Source organism: Thamnophis elegans, chromosome 2 (assembly GCF_009769535.1).
Source record: "Thamnophis elegans isolate rThaEle1 chromosome 2, rThaEle1.pri, whole genome shotgun sequence".
NCBI classification, from domain to species: Eukaryota; Metazoa; Chordata; class Lepidosauria; order Squamata; family Colubridae; genus Thamnophis; species Thamnophis elegans.
Window position 1 is genome coordinate 172,724,825 of NC_045542.1, and position 12,809 is coordinate 172,737,633.

General features: G+C 46.7%; 1 protein-coding gene across 1 annotated transcript in view; it reads left to right on the forward strand.

The window, feature by feature from the left end:
• The first annotated feature begins 1,531 nt into the window (after positions 1 to 1,531).
• The window catches only part of LOC116503359 (zinc finger protein 345-like), a 74,386-nt gene continuing 63,108 nt past the window's right edge, over positions 1,532 to 12,809 (forward strand). Inside the window, exons 1-6 of the mRNA XM_032209728.1 lie at positions 1,532 to 1,645; positions 3,983 to 4,551; positions 4,832 to 4,961; positions 7,257 to 7,339; positions 9,840 to 9,966; positions 10,894 to 12,377. Of these exons, the coding sequence (XP_032065619.1) occupies positions 4,132 to 4,551; positions 4,832 to 4,961; positions 7,257 to 7,339; positions 9,840 to 9,966; positions 10,894 to 12,377 (2,244 nt within the window). The 5' untranslated portion in view covers positions 1,532 to 1,645; positions 3,983 to 4,131. The remainder of the gene's footprint in view (positions 1,646 to 3,982; positions 4,552 to 4,831; positions 4,962 to 7,256; positions 7,340 to 9,839; positions 9,967 to 10,893; positions 12,378 to 12,809) is intronic.

Below are 12,809 nucleotides of genomic sequence, written 5' to 3' on the forward strand. Positions count from 1 at the left end.
AGGGGTACCAGAGAATTGAAATTTTTAGCGACTTTCTATCAACTGAAGGTACATTTGAATGGTTAAATAATGATTTGCTTAAGCATTAATTTTTATATTTGTGGTGTCCTTGGGAAGAGGGGAACCTAAACAATGACATGCCCAGAGGAGGGTGTGACCCACAAGCAATAGGCCCAACTTTGGGAAGGCAAGAAGGAGCTTCTCCAGAAGCCCAATTGAGTAAAGGGGAGGGAGAGAGAAAAGGGAGACTTTGGGATTTGTCTCGGAGAAGCTCAAAAGATTTTTTTTTTTTCATTTCTGTAAGCCGCCCGGAGTCCTCCGGGATTGGGCGGCATAGAAATTTAATAAATGAAAATGAAATGAAAAGATGCCCCATTTGTGGCGTTTTCTATTGTGGTTTCTAGTGCTGGAGGCTAGCTGAAGACTTCATGCTCATCCAGGTAGAGGAATGTTAAGAAGGGTAGCTGGTTAATCCTTTTGCAGTCCATAAATTCTGCAGGTTATTTTCTTTTTATCCAGAGCTAAAAGTGAGGATGTTTTCCAAACCGGTTTGTCACCCCTGGGATGCAGAACAGAAATCAACGGATGGCTTGACATTTGATTTTCATGCTGTGACCTCAAGTGCCCTGAGTGACATTTTGTCCAAGCCAATCTTTCCTTAATGGGGTCCTTTTCCAATGATACTCCACCAGGAGACCCCCTCTCCATCCTGACACCACCAAGCATGATGAGGAAAACTAAAACAATAATAAAGACAGGCAATCAGAATAGAACTGGAAGGGACCTTCAAGGTCCTCTAGTCCAACCCCCTGCTCAAGCACGAGTTTCTATTACCCTTTCAGGTAGGTGGCTGTTCAGTCTTTTCTTAAACCTCCACTGATGAAGCACCCACAACTTCTGATGACAACCTGTTCCACTGGTTAATTGTCATCACCATTAAGAAATTTCTCCTTAATTCCAGGTTGCTTCTTTCCTTCATTAGTTTCCATCCATTGTTTCTTGTCTTACTTTGTGATGCTTTGGAAAATAAGTCGAGACCCTCTTCTTAGGGGAAGCCCCTCAAATACTGGAATTCTGCTATCATGTCACCCCAAATTATTCTTTTTCCCTAGACCAGCCAAAGCCCTCGGGGAAAAACAGAGTCACGTCCCAGCTGAGGAGAACCTGCGACTGCGTTTTCCCTCCCAAGTCTGACAGGCGCTTCTCTCCTGCCATTGGCTCTCCAGGCTCACGTGATCCAGCGAGCACCCCTCCCCCCCAATCGGGTTTAATAATAAAGACCCGCCAAATCCCTCAGGGAGAGAAGACGGGAGAGTCGCCGCCCGCAGAGAAGCGTCTGAGGAGATTCAGCGATTCTCTTCTTCCCGCCCAAACCTTGACAGAAGCTTCTCTCCCGCCATTGGCTCGCCAGGGTCACGTGACCCGACGAGCTCTCTCCCTTGGCTTCCCCCCCCCCACCTCTCTTCCGCGGGTTTCCTCCTACCGGCACCTAAGTGGGAGAGGCAGCTCCGTTGAGCATGCGCGCCTCCTCGCCGAACGCCTGGCTTCCGTCAGACCCCGCCAGCTGCAACCGCTTCCTCTTGGCAGGATCGTCTGGCAGGAAGGACGCCCGGCACGCGCAGGTACCACCTTGTGGGAAGCCCAGGTGAGTGGGACGCGCAATGGGTTCATTCGGGGACAGTCACCCCAGTGATGTGGAGGGTAGAGTTCAGATTCCCCTTTGCGCGTGACTTTGTATGCACAAAGACCCCAAGCTTAGGCAGGAGGTAAAAGCCCAGGCTCGCCAGGAGGTAAGGGATCTGGGAAATAATGGAATATTGGATATATTGGATATAAATAATGGATGGAAACTGATCAAGGAGAGATTCAACCTGGAAATAAGGAGACATTTTCTGACAGTGACAGCAATCCACCAATGGCACAGAAGTTGTGGGAGGTTCATCTCTGGAAACTTTCAAGAAGAGACTGGACTGCCATCTGTCGGAAATGATGTAGGGCAGGGATGTCAAGCTCGATTTCATTGAGGGCTGTATCAGGGTTGTATTTGGGCCGGGGTGGGCGTGGCCATGATGGATGTTTGACACTTTTTATTTCTAAATTTATACCCCCTTGATTAATAGTAAATTGCTTTTCCAGGTCGAATAATAATAAAAGTTCCAGGCAACTAATAATGAAAATACAATATGTATGATAATACAAGACCTAACAGCAGAGGTAAATTTCCAGGATAGTAAATAGAAATGGCTGTCAATATTATTAATTGTAGATTAAATGGACCTACAGTATGTACAATCTGGCATTAAACTGTAGTATTAATTTAGGATGTTGCTTGTTTTCTATCTGGATTATGCAGTTACTTGAGGCCACATAATTGTAATCCAGTGCTCCTACAGCACCCTGCTGGGAGTCCCCGGGAGTCCCTCTGCAGCCCATTTTTGGCCTCCCTGGCCTCCAGTAGCATTCTGCCAGCCAAAAACAAGCCGCATGGAGGTCCCAGGAGGCCCCAGCATAGCCCGTTTTCAGCCTCCCCGGCCTCAAGCAGCACTGCTCTCCAAAAGCGGGCTGCATGCGAGCCGCATTTGGGCTGGCAGAAGTACCATGGGCCAAATTTAAGCAACCTGCAGGCCAGATGTGGCCTGCAGGCCTTGATTTGACACCCCTGGCATAGGGTCTCCTGCTTGGGCAGTGGGGGGGGGGGGTTGGACTAGATTACATACAAGGTCCCTTTCAACTCTGTTAATCTGTTAGAAATCTGTTGGGCAACCTTTAGCACTCAAACACACACACACATTTCCTAGGAAAAAGTATTTGGAGGAGACGGGGATAACTTTGCATTTGCAAACATAAGCAGAATAACAGATTTGTAATGGATGGTATTTTACTCCAAACCAGTAAAATACTCTCTACCATTCTCAAGAAATGGTTGTCCAATGTCTTCTTAAAAACCTCCAGTCCTGGAGCACCCACAATTTCTAGTGGCATGCCATTCCGCTGATTAATTGTTCTCCCTGTCAGGAAATTTCTCCTTAGTTCTAGGTTGGTTCTCTCCTTGATTAGTTTCCACCCGTTGCTTCTTGTTCTGCCGTCCTTAAAGCCCCCCATCCCCACTGTGCCAGTAAAAGATGCAACATGGGGTAGGGTGAAGCCTGAGGGAATATGTGCTTACATCATTGTGTATAAACCAAGTTTGCTTCCGAGCATTTGTAACAAAAAGCAATCTGGGAAAGCACTTTGTGTATTTGTGTATTTGTGTATTTATTAGACATTTATAGGCCGCCCTTTTCCCTGAGGGGACTCAGGGCGGCTTACAGTCAAAAAGGAAAGGGAGTGTAGGACAATACAAAAAGAAATGTGCACAAAAGTAAATTAAATAGTAAAACTCAACATTCAACTCAACTTTTCCTGACTTCGCTCCTTCACCCTCTGCAACCTTCAGCTTTTTTTTGGGGGGGGGGGGGGGTTAGAAGTGTCCAATTCTGTTCCTCAAATGTAATTACCAATACATTTGGAAATATTTTCTGCCCGGTGTTTTTTTTCTGCAACCAGTGATGTTGAGCTGCATCTTTGTAGAAGGCAATAGCAGTAGCAATAGCAATAGCAGTAGACTTATATACCGCTTCATAGGCCTTTCAGGCCTCTCTAAGCGGTTTACAGAGAGTCAGCATATTGCCCCCAACAATCTGGGTCCTCATTTTACCCACCTCGGAAGGATGGAAGGCTGAGTCAACCCTGAGCCGGTGAGATTTGAACCGCTGACCTGCTGATCTAGCAGTAGCCTGCAGTGCTGCATTTAACCACTGAGAAGGCCCTCCTCAAAATGAAATGCAAGAGAGACATTTCACCGAGCCTGAAACATCTCTTGATTTTTGAACCCTAACCCTCCTCCGAACTACTTTATACCCATATTCAGATTCAAGAATCACAGTTCCTGATTGAGAACAATCTCTGTAGTTCCTGATGTTTCTTTTCTTTTCCACCTCAGATATAAATGCTGGAGGCTGCTTGAGCTTGAAAGTTTTCCCCGGGGGGGCTTTCTGGGCAACTCCTTCAGATCCCAGGACTGAAAAGACCTTTGGAGACCCAGGAGATCCACAGGTCCCTTCTGGATCCCTGTCAGAGAAGACACCAGAAATGGATGCTAACAAGCCAGCCTGGAAAGAAGTGGGAAAAGACTCTGTTTCTGCTCAGCCTGGGAGCTGTGGGGAGATCTGGTCAGGCCCCAGACAAAAGATCCCAGAGGAGGAAGAGGAAGCCCTCATGTTTGAGAACCAGCATTGGTATTTCAGGAATAGCTTCTTTAAGGAGGCCGACGGGCCACGAGAACTTTGCAGCCGCCTTCATCGCTTTTGCTGCGGTTGGTTGCAGCCCGAGAAGCACACCAAGGCTCAGATGTTGGACCAGGTGATCTTGGAACAGTTTTTGGCCGTCCTGCCCAGGGAGATGCAGTGCTGGGTGAGGAAGTGCCAACCCGGTACCAGTTGCCAGGCAGTGGCCCTGGCTGAAGGTTTCCTGCTGGATTGGGCAACGAGGGAGGAGCAGGAAGGGTGCCAGGTGAGAGACACACCTCTTGGGAAATATGGAGGATTCTTAATGTGCTTGAATTCTTAAATATCTCCCTAAGAGACTTCAGGGGATTAATAACACAAGACCTTTAAAGAACCTTGTTAGTGAAATTGTTCCTCTGTTCTTCCAGATAATTTGGAACAGAGTCCCCATTGGCCTCTTCCATCTCTACTGATGGACATAGCTATGGCTTGCAGCATTGTAGGTAGAACAGAAAATCCAGTTATACAGTTGGGTTCTATTATTCACTTCCTTGTTTATATTTCAGGTTTTGAAGTCCTTCCTGGAGGTGGTCACTGATTGTCCTCAGGCAAGGAGGGATCCCAGGAATCCTTCTCAGGGGCCATTGCTTAGAGAGATTTCCAAAGAGAAACTTCAACATCACAGTGCCTCATTAGGTAATGGAAGATCCTTCTATTAGGTTATAGGTTTTTCAGAGCTTCTGGCTGTTCTTAATTCTTTGCGTCTTCTCATGTCTAGTTGTTGGGACTTATTAGAAAAGATTTAACTCTCTCTCTTGAAGCTAGAATGCTTAAGTTCCATGAAGGAATTCTGTCCTTCATCCACACGCGACTTTCCGATGATTCCCCGTTTGCAGAAGACTGATTCTTCTGGAGATCAATCTGGATTGCCTTCTGACGCCTCCATTCTGAGGTTCTTGGTCCTCAGAGATGAGGAGGGAGAAAACCTGTCTTTCTTGATAGATGATTATGAGTAAACTCTCATATATTTCTTGGCTTGACCATCTCTGCTTGCAGGCTTGTTCCTGGATGCCGGGATTTCATTAGTTCACTTCTTACATAGAATGTGATGGTTTCAGGCTGCAAGGGGTGGAGAGAGAGCATCAACAGGTTGAATGAAAAACTGGATTGCCAAGAGTCAACTTCCTTCTCTCATTCCTGCCCAAGAGGCTAGGAGAGGTTAAATTGGGGTTTGTTCCCCAGTACATGCTGCAGCTGTGGTCTTCTCGTTTTTTTATTCTTGACTCCCAAAATGGATCCCATAAAATGCCACCAAAAGAAGAGTGTGATGGATGGAAGTTTCTTCCACAAGACAGGAAAAAATACAATGTTGTGCCTTCAAACTTGAAAAGATGGAGTTAGTCCTTTTTTTAAAAAAAATGTTATTATTAAACATTTTTTTCATTTTTTTTAAACACATCATCATTTTTGCAACATTTCCACATTGTTAAGCCTTCATTATACACTTTTTATCCATTTGTCAGGGCACGCAAGGTGTTGCCCTGTTAGCTCCAGCACGCATGCAAGCGCTGGCCAGCTGACTTCAGCTTTCATTTTTGGGAGGCTTACCTGAAGCCTCCGGAGGGCAAAAAACAACCCTCAGGGAAGCTCAACCTCCCTCAGAATGAAAACGCCCAGCCCAGCATTGCTCCTGCTACAAACGGGAAACACCCTCTCCCCCCCTGCTGATCCAATCTCTCTCTCAACCCCCTTCCCCCTGTAACCTGTTTCCCCACCGCACAATGTTTCTGCGCCAGTGGAAGTTGCTGGACATTGAGGGCATTGCACTTGAAACTGCCCGCCGGCCACGAGGGAGACCACTGGTGCTGCCAGGTGCCTCCCGGTGCAGTTGAGCCGCACTTGGCTCGGTGGTGTGTGTGTAGTCATGAGGCTTTGGGCCAGGACTGCGCAAGCATGGTCGCCCCACCAAGTGTAGTGTTTGCCTTCATTGCCTCTGAAGGCGGCGGGGAGTGGCAGGCGCTGTGGGTGCAAGTGGAAGGTCCTGGAAGCCTCCAGAGGGCCTTTGGGGGGGCAGGGAGGCGATTTTTGCCCTCACCAGACTCCTAGAAAGCCTTTGGAGCCTGGGGAGGGCAAAAAACGGGATTATTGCGGACTCAAAAGAGGGTGGGTTTTGTGTGCGCATGCGCACGGGGGTCGCACACATAGGATTATGGGTGTGGCAGCCCCCCTTGTGCTCCCCCTGCTTTTGGCACGCGATGCCAAAAAGGTTCGCCATCACTGACTTATACTGTACCTGTGCGTTTCGTTTTTCTTGCCTAAGTGTAGAACCTGACTCTTTTCACCATTGAATTTCATTTTATTAGATAGTGCCCAATGTTCAAGTCTGTCAAGATCCTTCTGTATCTTTAGCCTATCTTCTGGAGTGTTGGCTATTCCTGCCAGCTTGGTGTCATCTGCAAATTTGATAAGTTCCCCATTTATTCCCTCATCCAAATCATTGATGAAGATGTTGAAGAGTCCTGGGCCCAAAACAGAGTCTTGGGGTACTCCACTGTATACTTCCCTCCCTGTAGATGCAGTTCCATTGAGGACTATACGTTGAGTGCGGTTGGTCAGCCAGTTACAAATCCATCTGGTGGTGATGCTGTTCAACCCACATTCTTCTACTTTATCTAGTAGTAGGTTATGGTCTACCTTATCAAATGCCTTACTGAAGTCCAAGTAAATTATATCGACGGCATTCCTCTGCTTTCTTATAATTTGCCTCTTTCTTCCAGCCATTTGTACCATAAATTCCATGCTAAGTAATACTCAGATTTTTCTTTATCTTTTATTTCTTTTGTAAGTCTATACATTTCAGTGCATTCTAATACTTTTTTATCACGTTTTCTTCTGTTGGTGTATTTTTGTTTTTCCAATTTTGTGCATACATAATTCTTGATGCAGTTATTAGTCCTTTCCTTCCTCCCATCTTGTCTTTCTCCTTCCCAGGTAACAAAATGGAGTCACCGTTGTTCACTGGGTCATCTTCTTCTACTGGTGGAGCTGAAAAAGCGACTGGACCTCTAGCTCAGGTAGGAAGTAAAATATCAGGGGTTAATGTGGGGGGTCAATGAGAGTCCTCCCGTTTCCATTTGTGGTCTCAGTATATGTAACCACTCCTTGAGACATCAGGATGATTTTATCACATATCACGTTGAGTTCAGCTGGGGAAATGCCCACTTAATAGTTATAACTCTGTTTTTAGGTTTTGCAAATTAAAGGAGATCTTGCAAATTCTATTGAGTCTACAGCAAGGGTGTCAAACTCGATTTCATTGAGGGCTGCATCAAGGTTGCGGTTGACCTTGGGTGGGCATGGTGGGTGTGGCCAGGGGGATTGGCATGGTCAGCTTCCCTCCCTCTATCTCATTCCCATCTCACTCCCTCCTTTCCTCTTTCTCATCTCCTTATTCCCATTTCCTTCCTCCCTCCCTCCTTCCCTTTTCCTTCGTCCTTCTCTCCTTTTTATTCCCATCTCCTCCCTCCACCCCCATCCCCTTCCTTCTTCTCTCCTTTTTATTCCCTTCTCCTTCCTTCCTCCCCCTTCCTCTCTACTTCCTCCTTCTCATTCCCATCCCCTTCCTTCCTCTCTTCCCTTTTCTCCTCTCCTTATTCACATCTTCCTTCCTCCCCTTTCCCCTCCCCTTCCTCCTCATTCCTATCTCCTTCCTTCCTCTCACCTTCCCCTCACCTTCCTCCTTCTCTCCTTTTTATTCCCATCTCCTCCCTCCCTCCTCTTTCTCCTCCTCTCCTTCTTATTCCCATCTCCTTCTTCCCCCTCCCCTTCCTCCTTCTCATTCCCATCTCCTCCCTCCCTTTTCCCCTCCCCTTCACTCCTTTTTATTCTCATCTCCTTCCTCCCTCCCTGCCCCCTTCCTTTTTCTCTCCTTCCCATCTCCTTCCTTCCCTTTTCTCCTTCCTTCCCTTTTCTGGGGGAGAAGACGACTTCCCCTCTCCCCCAGCTTTTAAATGTGACCCCTATTAAGAGCCGGGAATGCCCGCTCTGATACCTTTTTTTCCCCCCCAAAGAAAAAGAGAAGTTGTTGGCCCAGGGTCGGCATCGTAACCTTTTTAAGGATTTCAAAAGCTGTTCTGTTAACTTTTGGAGTCTTACTTTTTGGGACAACCCCACCCTCCTCCACACACTTCCTTTGTTTCCAAGAAAAAAAGAAATCGGAGGAAGGGAGAAGAGGGGGGTACACACACACACACACACACACACATGGGACGAATCCAAAGCCAGAGAAAGGACCCTTACAAGCCCATGCCACCTCCGCCTCCACTCCTACCACCTTTTCTTCCGAAGGAAAAAGTCCCCAGACTAGAAATGACGCTCCCAGAACTGGAGAGCTGCACCGTGAAGCAAGGGGAAAGAGGAAGAAAGATCTTGCAACTTTAAGAACTCAGTATCAGGCCTGCAGCCATGTTCCTTTTTAAGAGAGCCATGTTGGCACATCTGGAGAAACCTGAATCTGAAGCTTCTCAGGGAAACCCCACCTTCCTTCTTTCTCACATGGATGCTTCTGAACTAAAGGAGGCAAGCAATTGAAGCCAGACTGGGAGAGATCAAGGGCCGGCTGGAGTGATGTCAGAGTCGGGGATTTAAGCTTTCAGTTTCCCTTTTTCTTCCTTCCTTTCCGGTGAGCGGTAGGAACTTTGCTTGGTTTGCAGGGTCTGAGGTTGACTTTCCCTGTCTGCTCTGACCACTTTCCAGGCAAGAAATGCCGCTTCTTTTGCTGCCTCCCCACAAAAAGTATTCACTTTCTTTCTCCTTCCTTCCCTGATTCCCTCTTTCTCATTCCCATCTGGTTCCAGAGGGTTTGGCAGAGCTGCCGGTGGTTGTGCTTACGGTGGCTGTGGCTTTCCCACACGGGCCGGGGGCGGTCCCAGTGAAAGGGAAAGCCACACAGGCTGCAAGGCTGGACCAGCAAGCAGGCCATGGAGGTGCTGGTGGTGGGTGCAACGCTGCTCTATAATTGGATGGCAGCAGTGGTGGGTTCCTACCGGTTCGGACTGATTTAGATGAACTGGTAGTAGTTTGGCAGCCTGGATTCTTGGAACCGACAGTGACTCAAGCCTGCCACGCCCCCAAACCGGTTCTCCTGGCAGCCCTGTAGGCACCACCATCTTGTTTTTTGCTTCTGCATGTGCGGAGAGCAATTTTTATTGCTCTGCACATGTGCACATTGCATGCATCAAGCACATGCATGCAAAGTGCCCACAAACAAACCGGCAATAGTGAATGACAGAACCCACTCCTCGATGGCAGCCATCCAGTCTGGAACAGGGTCAGCCTTAGAGCTATAGGGCAGCCCTGGAGCTGGAGCCAGCTTCAGCCCTGCCCCCACAGGAGGCGGTAAGCGCCCAGGGGGCTGGGAGAGACAGCAGGACAGTTCCTTGCCAGCTCCAGGGGTACCCTGCAGATCTAAGGCTGACCATGTTCTGGCCCGGATGGCAGCTATCAAGTTATAGATTAGCACCAGAGGTGCCTTCATTCTGTCAAGTCTGATCTCCGGGATTCTTCCTTGTTCAGGGTCCTGTGTCCTTCGAGGAGGTGTCCGTTGATTTCACCAGTGAAGAGTGGTTGCTGCTGGATCCCAGCCAAAAAGCCCTGCACCAAGAAATCCTGTTGGAAATGTCTAGCATTCTGGCCTCTTTAGGTAAGGATTCCTCTGGAGAAAAAAATTGAGGATTGAGGAGTCAATAGACAGCTTATTTACAGCTTCGGAGATCTGTGCAGATCTTGTTAAAGTGATTTCTTATCTTTCATCTTTTTATCTTATATTAATTCCAGTTCTCCACAGTGTTCCAAGTACTACAGTTTCATTTAGAATTGGCCTGATAGAGGTCTTGAAAGGATTGATACGCTGTCTTGAGATGCTGCTTGGGCTCTGTGTCAGTACTGAGCTGCAGGGAGAGCTGGGCCAGGGCATGGTGAAGCTGGGAGGCATGCTTGCTGGGGTGGAACAGGCACTCATGCAACCCCCCTCTCCAGCCGGGCAGAACTCCATGCACTGACGTAGGGTGTATCCCTGATGTGCCAAGCTGCTTTGCCCGAGGCTGTGCCCGGCTCTTCGGGAGCCCACTCGCAAGGGAGCAGCTGCCTGGCAACTCCCCCCTCCAGCCAGGCAGAACGCCACTCCCCAACCTAGCGGTATCCCGAAGGCACCAAGCAACGTGAGAGCCTTTCCCCCCCCTCCCGACTCCCACAACCTGGCGCTTTCGGGATACTGCTAGGCCGATGAGCAGTGCTCTGCCTGGCGGGGAGGGGTTGTCCAGGGGGCTTATTTTCGGGGGTGGGCTTATATTTTTGCCCACGCAAAAAATGTGGAAAGGCATTAGTTTCAGGACAGGTCATATTTTCGGGGAAACACAGTATATAGTTTCAATTTGCTCCCATGGGACATTGATATTGTATGCCAAAACAGCTAGCCACTAGGACAGGTTTTCCCCTCATGCCATCATTTACCTATATTAATTTAAAAGAGTTGCAAGGCTACTAAAAGTTTTTCGCCATCCTCAGCCTCCGGAGGCTTTCCTGAAGGGAAAGTGATCAAATTTCTGATTTCTTTTTCTTCCTCCTCAAGGAGTTGATGAGCAGAAGAATGAAAATTGCCCAAAGCGCAGTATAGTGCCACCACAAATTATCAATGTTGACAAACCAGAAGAGAAAAACCCAAATAAGTGGAGAAGAAGAAGATATGAGAAAAACCGATCTTGCAATTGGAAAGAAACATCCATTCTCAAATGTGCAGAAACAGATCACTTCCTGATCCAACATAATTCTAAAGGAAGCAACACAGGACATTTTCATACAAGTAGCAATAACCTCAAAATTGAAAAGAGCTTCAGTAGTAATAATATTTTATCCAGTAGAGTGGTCCATGTAGTGGAGAAGCTATATAAATGTGTGAACTGTGGAAAGAGCTTTAGACGGACTAATAATTTAACTACCGATAAAATGATCCATTCAGGAGAAAAGCCTTATATGTGCGTAGACTGTGGAAAAAGCTTCAGTATGAAGAGTTGCTTTATTCCTCATAAAAGTATCTACACGGGAAAGAAATCCTATCAATGCATAGAATGTGGGAAGAACTTCAGGACAAGCAGTGATCTTAATTCCCATAAAAGGGTTCACACAGGAGAGAAACCCTATCAATGCATAGAATGTGGGAAGAACTTCAGGACAAGTGGTGATCTCCATTCCCATAAAAGGGTTCACACAGGAGAGAAACCCTATCAATGCTTAGAATGTGGGAAGAACTTCAGCAGAAGCAGTAACCTTAGTTCCCATAAAAGTATCCACACAGGAAAGAAACCCTATCAATGCATAGATTGTGGGAAGAACTTCAGGAGAAGTGGTGATCTTAATTCCCATAAAAGGGTTCACACAGGGGAGAAACCCTATCAATGCATAGAATGTGGGAAGACGTTCAGGACAAGTGGTGATCTCAATTCCCATAAAAGGGTTCACACAGGAGAGAAACACTATCACTGCATAGAATGTGGGAAGAACTTCAGGACAAGACGTGATTGTACTTCCCATAAAAGGGTTCACACGGGAGAGAAACCCTATCAATGCATAGAATGTGGGAAGAGCTTCAGTACAAGAAGTGATCGTAATTCCCATAAAAGGGTCCACACAGGAGAGAAACCCTATCAATGCATAGAATGTGGGAAGAAGTTCAGGACAAGCAGGTATCTCAGTTTCCATAAAAAGTTTCACACAGGAGAGAAACCTTATCAATGCATAGAATGTGGGAAGAACTTCACCACAAGACGTGATTGTACTAACCATAAAAGAGTTCACACAGGGGAGAAACCCTATCAATGCATAGAATGTGGGAAGAACTTCAGCACAACCAGTAGCCTTAGTTCCCATAAAAAGATTCACACAGGAGAGAAACCATTTCAGTGTGTTCAATGTGGGAAGACTTTTAGTCATAACAGTTCCCTTACTTGTCATAAGAGGATCCATACAGGGGAAACCCCCTATAAATGCATGGAATGTGGAAATAACTTTCGTAATAAAAGTTCACTTAATTTTCATAAAAAGATCCATACGGGAGAGAAACCCCATCAATGCATGGAGTAGAGGAAGAATTTCAGGAAAAGTAGTCACCTTACTTGTGGTAAAAGGGTTCACACAGAGAAGCAACAAGAGATAATTCTTGAATTACAACCATAATGGAGTCGGCCCATCACAGTCATAAAGTGAATGGGTCATGTGTCAACCTGATTTTACAACTTTTTGCAGTGGTCATTAAGTGAATCACTGTAGTCCTTAATAGAATCTGTGTTTAAGCAAATGCCAGTTTTTCAGTGAACAAATAGTTCATTGGGTGAAGTTTTGGCATCTCAGGTTTTTAGCAGATGACAATGAGACAGTGTAAATGGTGATAAATGCAAGCTTGTTACCCAAAGTGTAATCATGTGATCTTGGGGGGGGGGTGTCCCTTAAAATTGGGATTTCAAATCCAAGTCATATGTCCCCACTATGAAC